We start from the raw sequence: 13,070 nt of genomic DNA, 5'->3' as shown, positions 1-13,070 counted from the left end.
TTGCAGATGTTCTGTCTTAAGATCTGACCACAGCATTTAAATCAGGATGAGGTCTGCTCTTTAACCGGATCAGTGCAAAATCTTGGTGTTTTTCTATTTCAACCATTCAGCGTAGATTTGTTGCAGTGCTTGGGATCATTGGGCCTCATTTACTCATTCACAGTGCATATGCACAAATCTGTGATTTATCAATATTTTTGTATTTTAGGAACAAATTTAGTTTAGGTCAGTTCCTCTGACCAAACATACGTACAACAAACACCTGGCTGCCTTATGAATTTGAACACAAATCTGTAAAATGAGTAAGGCTGCTACTACTACTACTACTACTACTACTACTAACAATCATTAGCAATTATCATTGAATTTTGGTTTTTATTCATAGCTTTCTAAAACGCATTAAGCCACAAAATGCTCAGGACTACAAAAAAGGCACGTGAAGAAAACAAAATACTATCGCCAAGGGGAAGCACAGCCACCCTTTGGTGGAAGCTTATTTGTGCATCCGATTCTTTCAGTCACTACCCGAAGCTCGCGAGGTTCTCGTGTGGGGCTGATGGATCACATGGTTCCTCGGCCTCCACCTGTTTTAATCTTTTTATTCCTTGTGGTATTTTGTTTTTATGTCAACTTTGATTCCAAACTTTGGTGCACAGGGAATCTCTCAGGAGAAATTATATTCTGTTATTTCAGGCCTGCGTGCTTATTTTATTTATTATTTTTGAAACTTCTTTGGTCTCTTCTGGCTTCCTCTTTCAGCATCCAGACACTGTTATTTAATTTTATATGGTCAGACTTTCTTCTTGTTTCTTGCCTCAGAGGTGCAGGATTCTGTCTTATAACATCGTCACCACTTTCTCTTCACTTGGAGCTAAGTGTGTTCACTTATGTTGAGAAGCCATGGCGGGGAAGTGCGCAGATAATAGGCAAATTATATGGGGCTCCCACAAGGCTGCTGGTTTTGAACTATTCTGATTTACTAACATACCCACAGTGGTGAGAATAAAATAGGCCAGTTTGCAGGTTTCTGAATCTGACTGTAATTTTGCATGCAAACTAATTTGTTGCACATGATAAAAACATTTCCACCCAAATATTAGTAAATGAGGCCCATTATTCTGGCTTCAGCTGTTGTGACTCTAGAATACTTTGATATACTAAGTTAATGGTGAATCCTGAATACTCCTGACCTGCAAACTGCCAAAACATCTGCTTTCATAGAGGTGCTGATATCTGCTGATGGTCATTTACTCAAATGCTTTTGATTAGCAGCACCTGGCTGCTACTTAGCCTCTCAATTGAAATGAAAGCAGGTTTTCACACACTGCATTTTGGCTCAGTTTGTTCATTTTTTTTATTTTTTTTTTTTATTTTGTCTTCATATCTCAAACCTTTTAACTGGAAGAGGTTGTCATAGACTGGCTGTTATTTAAAAACGCTAGCTCTTACTGTTACTCTTACTTACTCTTAATGTTATCCTACAGTCTCAGGTTGTAGCTCGAAATTCAGATTTTTGCTTCCAGTTTAGTTTAAATGCTCGCACTTAGAACTGTGTTAGAAACAGATGTCTTAAACCGGTTAAAGTTGCATGACTTTAGTTGTCTGTGCTCTTCAATCTTCCCTGCAGCCATGATGATGCTGAATCACTCGCTCGTGAGTACATGAAACACAGAGAGCGTCAGCGAGGGAAAACCCTGACAAATGGCTCGTTGTCATCCAGCTGCCTGAAGGTAACTGAAGCCGATATCTTGGGCCGAGTTTAGTGGAACGTAAAGGCTACACATGTTTGATGTGAAGTAGAAGTTTCTTTTTATTAGCTAAAAGCACTTCACCTGTGTGCATTAATGATTTCATTTGTTTTTCAGGACTTTCTTAACATGCAACACGGAGTATTGAGATGAACCAGCACTGTTGCTTCAGCCGTGTTTATATAATCCTCCTTGGTCTGCTTTAGGCTGAGATGCAGTATTTGCACTTCACATTTATCTTTCAGCTGTAATATTTGAATAAACTATTCATTTATGAAAACTGTGGAGATGAGCTATTTAGAAGCAGCAGATCACATGTCAACTTTTATTTTCCACTGTAACTCCAAGTTTGTTTCCTAGGATGTGTATTGAGTTTAACTGTTGATTTTCATTGCACAGCCACACTTTGTACAATATTTTGAAGCTAAAGTACTGTCGCACATCGGTTCTAAAAGAAAGAGGAGCAGTAATCCTAATAAATGATGTACACTGTGTTGCCAAAAGTATCAGCTCATCTGCCGTCACACACATTAAGGAACAAACCAATCTTACTTCATGGAATTTTATACGATGTTGGCCGAACCTTTGCAGCTATAACTTCAACTCTTCTGAAAAGGCTTTGTAAAAGATTTAGAGGTGTTTATGGGATTTATGGGAGTCAAGTTCTTCCACACCAAACTCGGTCATCCAGCTCCCACAGGGCGAGAGGCAGGGTTCACCCTGAACAGGTCACCAATCTGACGCAGGGCTAAGACAACCATTTGCACCGATGGGCAGTTTAGAATCTAACCCCACTAACTGCATGTCTTTGGACTGTGGGAGGAAGCCGGAGTACTCAGAGAGAAAATATGAACTCCACCCAGAAAGGTCCCGACCAGATGGTGGTTTCGAACGCGGGACCTACTTGCTGTGCTCACATTTTCCTAAAGTTATTTCTGTTTTCTTTTTAAATACTTGTTACTTTCACATTTATATGAAACAGCTTCCTTATCTCAGTCGTACTTCTTTGGTTCATCAACTTTTTTTTAAACACTGGTCTTGTTTCTGATGGACTACTTCCCGTCACTCGCTGTTAGAAGTGACTGTGTGATATTTGAGAGGAAGTGTGCACTCACAGTGAGACCGATCCGAGCTGAACTTTATCCATTCTGAATTTTTCAAAAGATTTATACATTTTGGTCCTCCAGTTTTTTCTTCTCCTTTGCAGCTGTCACTCATTCAAGTGTGCAGAGATTATGTATCACGTTTGCCCATCAAGAACGCTCAGCAAGTTTACTTGTTAGTGGTTTAGCCACACATGGTGTGCCCTTAAATGGACTTATAAAGCTCATCTGTTCCCAGAGAGGAGCGCATTAAATTAATGTCACGAGACTTCCTTTTCAAACTCACTTGCCTCATGGGAAACGGAAGACTTTGTATTCTCTGCGTGGCTTTGTGTTAAAATGACGGTTTCATTTTCATCTAAAATGGCCATTTTGTGAAACTGGTGTCCAGATTTAGTCCGGTCCTTGTTCAAGGAACCTAACTCAAGGTATGAATCAGTGTTGCCCTAGCATTATAGACAACTTGCCAAAGAACCATGTTTAAATTGTATCTTTTGGGACTTTGTTACTAGAAGCAAAAACTAAGAATTTGTTCCTATTTTTTCAGTTTAATCAAAGAAAGGTCAATATACTAACACAGTTTGACAGACTCCCTTGTCTAAGAAAGACCAGACTGTGCTTCAATAAATCGGTGGATGCATTTTTCTGCAAAAAAAAATTTTTTAAATTGAGGGGTGGATCAAGACTTTTGCATAGTGTTCTACAGATTGTGTTCATGTATGCAAAAAGGTCTGAGAAATATGAGATTAAATATGTGTTTATACACTCAAACTGTTGCCCCTCAGAAAACATTATATAAAGATATATAAACCAATGCATGTTTTTAAATGCAATTTGTATCATTTATGTGTTTTCAATGATTCAAGGACTTGTTTAAGCTGCACAAGAACCATAATTTTAGCTGCGTGTGAATTAAATGAGAAGAAATGGCTTGTTTCTCAGAATGGACAGATCAAGTGTCATAAAGTTATATTTATAAACTCGATTCACAGAAACCAAAGTGTCTGAATCATCTTTGCTGAACTAGGCCATCAGATATTGTACTTCCCCAACTTTAGCTGCAGTTATGAAACTGCAGTTGTGAGTTGGTTAAAATAGTTTCATGTAAGAAAAACAAGACCCAATAGAGTGCCGAATACCAGGAAAACAAATTAATGCACCAAACAGATTTGATAATATACATGTGAAAGATTTTTCTCTAAGGGTTGTGCTCGTTGCTTAAAATCTCTTAAGGAACAATCAGGCTTTCATTAAATCCATTGTTTCCTAATTCAAGAGATGATACAGAACCTCAGTGTGTCTCTATCTGGGAGAGCGCATGGAGATTTAGAAAAACGGTGTAGATGGAGCACACATCTGTCTTCTCCTTCGTATCAAGTATTTGTGTGATAGGTCTGGATTTTATATATCATCTGCCATATCTGCATGTCCTGAAAGATTATTCCTAAAGAAGTTATCATTACATCATACTGATATTGCTGTTGCAGCTGCACACTGATATGTTGTTTAGCACTGTTACCTGACGACAAGGAGGTCCTGGGTTCAAACCCACCACTTGCGTGGTGTTTGCATTTTCTCTCGGTATACACCATCTTTGTGCAACAGTCCAAACATCGTTTTTTGATTGATAAACTTACTTTAGTGGGTTTAGGTCAACTCTAAATTACAAAGGGGTGTCAATGTGAGTGTGAACAGCTGACTCTCTTTGTTAGAGAGTCAGCTGTTCACAGACTGTGACAGACTGGCAAGCGGTCCAGGGTGTACCCTCCTTCTACCCCAGCCACCTAAAAGCAGCTATAAACTCCAGTGCCTGTTGTTTTACAGGGAGATATTTATTATCATACGTTCATACAGCATTGGCAAAAGACAAAGAATACATATTCATACAGTTTTGTTGTTTTTATTCAAAGTTGCCTTAATATATATCCATATTTTTAACTCATGTATAAAAGCTTTTATACATTATGTATATATGCAGTATGTTTCTCATTATTATAGTTTTCACATGACAAAAGAAAGAAATCTTATTCAGATGAGGTTATAAATGTCCTTATTTCACATAATCTTTGTTTAATTCACACGTCTTAACGTGTACATGTTTTGGAAGACAAATACATTTAGAAAAGTGCAGTCAGCATTGGTGTGATAGCTTCTAAGCAAGTGATGTGCTGGGAAAAAAAAAGAAAAAAGCTTTTCACTGATGAAAAGTTTAATCACTCAGTTCGGAGGATTTCTGTGCCAGTGTGTAGCTTATTATTTCAAAGTGTGAGTGAGACTGCTTTAGCTAGAAACGGCTCTATAGAAGACACAGCTGCATCGTTTTTTGACTTTTAGAGGTTTTTACTCCATAATTGCCATGTTTTGAAAATGCAATTAATAGTAAATATGAAATAGCTTTAGCACTTACAGCTTAATGATGGAATCGATAAACTTACTTTAAATTGAACCTTTAGCTATGAAGCTGCTTGTTATACCTCCTCAGTTTAGTGATCACAGCTGGCTGATCGACTGGGAGCCCGTTTCCCGGGTTTTCTTCTCTGTACTCTCAGCATTTTCTGTTTCAGGCAGATGAAGAGCCTTCCTGCAGATGCTCTTAAAGACGGGGCTGGAGAAGTAGTAGACCACAGGATCCAAAACGCTGTTGAGGTAGGTCAGGCTAATGGTGATGTAAAATACAATGGTAAGGTTTTCCATTTCAGAACACATGTTAGAGGAACCGGCTAATTTATAGGACTTGATCCAGATCACCAGCTGTGTGAAGTTGCTTGGGAGGAAGCAAATGATGAAGAGCACTACCACGACTATGATGAAGTACAAGGCCTTCTTGATCTTGGCATGCTGGGCCAACTGCCTCCCTTTCAGGTTGCGAACGATGCAGAATGTGCAGTAGAGGATGACCAGCAGAGGCATGTAGAAGGAAAACAGAAATGCAAACTTATGCCAGGAAAGATTACCCTTGGTCTTGGTGTCAATCATGAAGCTCTCACAGTACGTTGTGTTGATGTGTGACAAAGAGAAGACATGAGCAGTCATTGAAGTGGTGATCAACCACAGCCCGAGTGCTCCGATTATGGCTTTAGAGACGCTCAGAGAGTTGATGGGATGGTGGGGATGCACCACACGCATGTACCTGTCCACAGCGATGGCCATCAGGAAGAAGGTGCTTCCGCTGCGATTCAGGGCCAGCATGAAGAGGCAGATGTTACAGAGGGCGTTTCCAAACTTCCATTTGATCCCGGCGAAATAGTAGCTGGCACGGAGAGGTAAAACAATATTGAGCAGAAAATCAGCCATTGCCAGGTTAAAGAGCAACACTGTGCTGCTTTTCCAGGGCCTCAGGTGGAAGCAGAAGATCCACAGAGCCAAACCATTACCAAGAACTCCCAGGACAAACTCTGTCATCAGCAGAGGAGGGAGGACATTGATCAGCAGAGTGCCATTGAAGCTGCAACGCATCGTGAGCTACGTGCCTCTTTGATGTCTTCACAAAAAGAAATGACTCCTTTGGAGCTGCCCGTACTCTTTAAAGGGAAATGCAAATGCAAAAAAAGTGTGATTATGTGGTTCACCCTTTACCCGGAAGCCTGAGGCTTCTGCTTTTTTTTTTTTTTTTTTTTTTAGGTGTTAACAAGCAATTAGTTGTTTGTCTTGGTGGTGTTAAATTTCTGTAGAAATAAAGAAATAAAAATAAAGGTGATAACAAAAAAATCACTTTTACACATCTCTGCATGCAGAAATATTTTCAGCTGTTTATCCTTGGAGTTTTATAAACCTTATGTTGTCACACTGCATGGCTGCACAGTTAAAACTGTCCTACTCAATCAAATCTCTGAGCACATAAGCAGGAACTCATGCCTGTGATGAAGCACTCCTCACATCTTTACCTCAGTCCACACAGGGCCTTTCATGGAGAACTGAAGAATCTCTCTTTCATAGATAACTATTTCACACTCCACTAAGAAGCTTTTCTCATGAATCACAAAGACTAGATAATGATCTGTGTTGGTTTTTATTGTGCACTCTCTATGTACAGGAAGTTTAGCATTTATTTTATTATCCTAATAATATAATTATAAGCAAGTTCTTATTCTGGGACAATCACCCACTGCTGTGCAGCTAGCATGAGAAAGTTCAGCAATTATAAAAAGCCACATTGTACCGCATTGGTTTTATTTACCACGTGCCAAAAAAATTTTACACAAAGGCTTCACTTTGTTGCATGCATTGTGGAGAAGTGTTTAACCTGCATCTGCTGCATCACCTTTTTCATGAAGCTACCTAACACCAGGTAGTACGTGCCAAATAAGATTAGACCAGAAAAAAAAACAAAGGCGATCTGCAAAGTCAAATATGAGAAAAACTGTCTGCATCCAGCTGCGACGCATTAAACTGACCGCTAACAGCGTCCACCTGTACACGCAGAAAGATACTTGTTTTTAATTGGCTATCATCCATTCTCTGATGCTTTGTTGTAAATGAATTCAGTACTTACGTCTTGTACATATTGTATAATAATATTTAAGTCCTTAATGAAACAGAATCTGAGAAATGTCCGAAAGGTTTCAGATCTTTTTATTTTCACAGAGGTTCAGTACTGGAATGAGCCACGGTGGCGTAGTGAAGTACTGAAGCCCACGTTTATTGATTCATGAAGCGAAACTATATAAATATCATCTGAGGGGACAACGTGTCAGATGATGTTCTGCACATCCTGGACAGAGTTGGGGTTTTTTGTGTTTTTTTTTCAAAAGGCGGAGGTGTATCTGTCTCTTCCTCACTATGAATACTTAAACAAATTGTGTCATTTAGCACCTTTCAGATAAAACTTTACTGCTGGACACATTTTGCATAATGAAGCTGCATCACTGAGGAGGGTAACTGTGCAAAAGGTCACAGAGTGGAGCATTTTATTTCATATATAAGTTTTGAGCCGTGTCTCATGTCCTTTATAGTTTGCTCCGAAAACTGGAAAATGGGTCAGTGACTGGCTGAGACATGCCCACATATAGACGGAAATACAGCACATAAGTCAAAAATAGAGTTTGTTGGTTTGACCATTTTTATTCTTCAATAAAAAGAACTCTCTTAGGTAAGCTTTCTCGTCATTTCTTGAAATAGTCTTCAGGAATAGTTCTCCGGGCTCCGAGAAGTGGAAATACAAATATGGGAGAAACTGAGCTGTAACAACTTCCAGCTGTACACACAGAGAAAAAATGGCCTTTGTCTTCCGATCATTCATTTTCTGATGCTTTCTTGTCAGTGAATTATGAGCCATTTGTTTCTTTGTGTGCGTTTCTTTTTTACTCGCTACATGATTACACACCTCTCTACATTTAATCATTAGTTATTATTAATCTCTTGCTCTCTTCCACAGTGTGTCTTTATCCTGTCTTCCTCCCCTCATCCCAACCAGTCGCAGCAGATGGCCAAGAGACAGCAGGCGGTTTAACAATATTTTATTAGTTAGGCTTAGGCTTGGAACTGTGGCAAGGACAAAAGCAATGAAACAAACTGGCAGTGAATGAACATCAGGGTGAGGCTTAAATCACTTTGGCTTGATTGCCTGCAATCGGCTCCAGGTGCGCAGGAACTGGAGGAGGTGGTCCTCCCCAGGGGCGGATCCCAGGTAGGCTCAGGAGCCTAATGGAAATTTCAGCCAACCACTGCGGACCATGACAATTGGGACCTGATAAATGTAAAAACAAAGAATTACCTGATTTTTTTTCAAAAATAACAGTGGCACTACAACGTCCTCATAAGTAGATGTCACGCCCTTGTAGAGCAAAATTGGTATTTTGGTCTAGACAACCCAAAATGTATTGTCCACATGTGTGGACGCCAATGTCGTAGGAGATTACGTTGAATTGAATTGAACTGGAGAGACCAATGCACGACTGATAGTGTTCCAGTCTGTTTTTCTATCCAGATATGCTTTTACTGCGTTGGCAGTATGTTTTTTAGATCAATCAGATTTTAACCCAGATGGTATATCATGGTGGAATAAAGTCTGACGGTTCTTTATTGAGTTCATAATTCCAGTTGTGACTGATAACAACACCACTGGCTGAAATAGCAGAGGTCAGCACGTCTCTCTGTCACGTATGAATCCTTAAACAAATCATGTTATTTTGGACCTTTACGGTCTGACCGTTTTACATAATTTAGCTGCATTGCTAAGTAGGCTAACATTTTTACATTGGAGTGAAGCATTTAATTTTAGCTGCTTTCATGTGTAGTGGTCCTTTAATAATCGCCCCGTTGGCGTAAAAATACTATTTTATGCCCATCAAACTATGATATCTTTGGGATTTTTTTTGTAGATACAAAGAAATGGGGAAAAATTGCGAGTCTCTGGTTGGACTGCTAGTGACCAAGGCCCCAAAGATATCATTTAAGGTCACGTCCACACTAGCCCGGATAGATTTGAAAACGGCGCTTTCGTCCGAAAACGCTCCGCGTCCACAAAAGCACTTTCAGTCATTTTCACAGAGTTGAGCGTCCACGTTCAAACGGCCGCAAACGCTTACTTTCCAGTCCTGCGCATGCGTGAAACGCAAGAAGATTCGACCTGCCTCTCTTTGAAACGTCGCGGCAAAATTTTGAGGAAAAGCATCGAGTTTTTTAAATGGACTAACAATGAGGTGGAGGTGTTTCTGCGATTAACACAAAAATACAAAGTTGCAAAAGTGAGTAAGAATTAAAGAATTTGAAGAAAAGCTATCTGGAGCATGTACAGACTGATATTAATATTTAATAGGGCTGTCAAAATTGAGAGCAAACAAAACAACTGCCCTCCGCTAGCTTAGTTTAATTGGTCACGTGACTGCATCACATGACTGACATACGTCATCGTTTTAGAAAGTCTGTTTTCGCTGTGCACACTCGAACCCTGCGTTTTCCATGAGCGAAAACGCCGTCTAAGTAAGTATTACTTCTAAGTTGCAGTGAATTGATAGAAGAAAATAAACTGTACAAAACTAAACAGAAGAAAGTAGAGAAATAAAAACTTAACACAAACCAGTGACGCACTCCAGGGCCTGTTCCGTAAGAAGTGTATTTGTTGTAGCATTACTGTGGAAACAAAGTACTTTTGTTCATATTTGGTTATGTTGTGAACACGGCGGTGATGAAATGTACCCATTTACTCCTTAGTCACGTCCTGTCTTACAGTCTGGGTGATCTGTTTCTAGCGCTGTTGGAAAGGGGTTGTGGGTGGTGGTGTGAGCAGACTTGTGTGATAAATTAACCCTGGGGAGACAAGATTTATACACTTTAAGTATTATTAATTATGTGAATTTAATCCAGGAAAAATATTTCAAAGGTTTTATACATTTCATTTAGAAAATACTGAAAAGAAATGAGAAATAAAAGTAAGAAGTAACTGTAGTTTACTGGCTGGATCCTTTGTAGTTTTGTAAGATACGTTAATGAAATTAAAATTAATTACACATTAGAGCTCAGCAAAATAAAATACATATGATCTTATGATATTATCACATAGTGAAACTAATATCTCATTAAGGTAAAACCTGAACAAAAGTAGCTCAAATTCAAACAGAACATGAAAGTTTAAAAAAACAACAACAACAACAACAACAACGAGCTAGTTGTAAAAAATGTAACAATCAAATTAATTAAAGAAATTAATCTGAACAAATTCAAAACTTAATTTTTTTTTGAATAAAAGATAAAGTGAGTATAATGAAACACAGTCCTTTTTTTCTGTATTGCAGTGTTTTATTTATTTTTTGTCATTAGCAGTCTGACCTTGCATCATTTTTTAATGTGAATCTGGTTGTAGAGAATTACCAGGTTTCGTCATAGGGGTTATTTGACAGTCAGGCAAAAAGCCGCCTTGTTTCAGCCCATCCATAATCAGCAGCAGTGGACAATTATGACGCAAACGCTGGCACTATGTTTAACTCTGCTGCCATCTAGTGGATAATATCTGAAAATGCATACAGCACACAGGTCAGAAGTTGAAACATACTCATCATGGGCATGAATGTCATGTTAATTTTGGACTTTTAATGAATAATTGTAGAGGATCTTTGATTACTTAAAAAAAAAAAAAAACAAGACAAGGTTCCACAAGTTTGAATTTATTTTTGGTATTTCTACGATCTACACACGGTCAAAGGTTTTAATCAGTCATGCTAAAGGTTCTGCAATGTAGTTCAACTTGACAAGACCAAGGCCTATTATCTTCTCATTAGTGATCATGACTGACCACAACTGGTCAACACAACTCTTTGCAGCATAAAAAGTGTTTGTTTGACAGCATTCACTGGAGTGACCAATACTCCAATGAGCAATTGGGAAGTCAAAGGAAGTCACTGAAGATCTAAGAATAAGAATTGTGGATTTACATAAGTTCAGAAGGTCTCTTGGAGCCGTTTTTAAACAACTGCCGATCATCAGTTCAAGCAGTTGTACACAGGTACAAGTCTTTCAGATGTGTCACCACTTAGCTGAGGTCTGGAAAAAGTGTCACCCTCAGATAAGAGGACTTTGGTTGGGATGTTTAGAAACAATACAGGAACCATCGAAGGTCAAACCTGCCATGAACTGGAAATTGCTGGAACACCAGTATCACTGACCACAGTGAAGTGAATCTTAAATCAGAGGTTGCTGACAAAGAAAAGAAGCCCCTGTTCCAAACAAACGCCTTCAAGATTGGCCAAAAATTCTCCACATGGACAAGCCAAACTCCTTCTTGAGAAAAGTTTAATGGTCAGATGAGACAAAGACTAAGCTGTTTGGCCTCCATGACAAGACAATGTTTAGAGGAGTAAAGGTGAGGCTTTCAAGTCTGAGAACATTGTATCAGCTGTCAAGTATGGTGGTGGCAGCATCATGCTCTGGATATGTTTGGTTTTGTACAACATGCATATACATTGTATAAAACTTGGACACAACTGGGTGTTCTGACAGGACAATGATCCCAATGCACATCAAAACTGGTTTCGGAATAGATAAAGCAGGTTAACAGCAAACTTCTGGAATGACCTTTCCAAACCCCGACCTCAACTCTATGGAAAATTTGTAGACTGTGCTTAAAAGCCGGTTCTGTGCCAGGAAACCCACTCATTTAATTGAACCTTACCGATTTTGCAAAGAAGAGAATTCAGATTTGCAGCAGAATCATCCCAGACGCTTCTTGTTGGCTACCAAAAGTGTCTGGTCAAAGTGCAGCTTGCTTAGGGACATTTAACTATATCTTTTTATGTATGTCAGTCTGCCTCAGGGCAGCTGTGGCTACAACTGTAGCTTGCCTTCACCAGTGTGTGAATGTGTGTGTGAATGGGTGGATGACTGGGTGTGTAAAGCGCTTTGGGGTCCCTAGGGGGGACTACCGGTAGTAAAAGCGCTATAAAAATACAGGCCATTTACCATATGGATAAAAAGGGGTTTTATGTATATGTCTTAGCCTCTATGTATCCTTGGACCCTGTGTGGATTAAAGAAAATTACAAATAAATTTAAAGTTACACCCAATTCTTGCTTTTCTTAGTCATTTAAGATGCTGTACAATCCTTTCAAATACTGTTTAAAGAAATCTTGAAAAAAAAAAAATTACCCCAACAATCTTGACCGTGACGAGTGTATTAATACCTTTGACTGCAACTGTACATGTTTTAGAGACTACGTCATCTGAAGTGTTTCTTTGATGCACAAGAAATGTTGTGTGAGGAATTACTAATAAGAATTTTATTAATGATTACTATCTTTTCTGTTGTATATAATGTGCTTTATAGAGGCATGCACAGTTACCATCAGTTATCCCATCTTTCCTCCACAGACCTTCACCAGAGTTCATCTAATTATTCACACATAGCTCATCGGTCATAATGTCAGTGCATTACTCAGAATTCTTTCATACAGATGTCACGCGGTAATTATCCATGGATGTGACTTGCAGCTCGTCAGTTCAGATATCGTCAGTGTGTGCAGAGTTTACACCAGGGAGAAAAAATGTGAAAGAGCCAGTATGGCTTGCGGGGCCTTTTGTCTCCCATCTCCTGTTGTCCCATCAGCCTCTGTGTTTCTTTTACTGCATAGCTGGGAATAAGACATGTGTGTGCTACTCTACCCAGCCGCGTGAACATGAAATTCCAGTCTGACAACATTGAGCAGCACTGAGATCTGAGCAGATCCTAAAAATAAAAATAAGAAACGGAAACTGAAACTGAAGGGTCAGTCTGTTGTCACAGAGATTA

At 39.1% G+C, this 13,070-nt stretch overlaps 2 protein-coding genes across 2 annotated transcripts in view; one reads left to right on the top strand and one right to left on the bottom strand.

Annotated features, from left to right (window-relative positions):
• Positions 1-1,907, top strand: part of kntc1 (kinetochore associated 1) — a 28,044-nt gene extending 26,137 nt beyond the window's left edge. The window contains exons 60-61 of the mRNA XM_085368309.1: positions 1,628-1,730; positions 1,866-1,907. Of these exons, the coding sequence (XP_085224435.1) occupies positions 1,628-1,730; positions 1,866-1,901 (139 nt within the window). The 3' untranslated portion in view covers positions 1,902-1,907. The remainder of the gene's footprint in view (positions 1-1,627; positions 1,731-1,865) is intronic.
• Positions 1,908-5,341: 3,434 nt separating this feature from the next.
• LOC146621301 (hydroxycarboxylic acid receptor 2-like) lies at positions 5,342-6,307 on the bottom strand. Its single transcript, XM_085368308.1, has one exon. It carries the CDS (start codon positions 6,305-6,307, stop codon positions 5,342-5,344), a length of 966 nt encoding a protein of 321 aa, XP_085224434.1.
• Between the last annotated feature and the right edge of the window lie 6,763 nt (positions 6,308-13,070).

The sequence above is a fragment of the Diplotaxodon limnothrissa genome, linkage group LG12, assembly GCF_057381915.1.
Source record: "Diplotaxodon limnothrissa isolate DT_005_m linkage group LG12, D_limnothrissa_male_GT1.1, whole genome shotgun sequence".
Lineage (NCBI taxonomy): Eukaryota > Metazoa > Chordata > Actinopteri > Cichliformes > Cichlidae > Diplotaxodon > Diplotaxodon limnothrissa.
The sequence above is the reverse complement of the archived record's forward strand: the minus strand, read 5'-3'. Positions and strand labels throughout refer to the sequence as shown.

Excerpts from the sequence above, each read along its gene's own strand:
- LOC146621301 (XM_085368308.1), bottom strand. The coding sequence starts at position 6,307 with ATGCGTTGCAGCTTCAATGGCACTCTGCTGATCAATGTCCTCCCTCCT.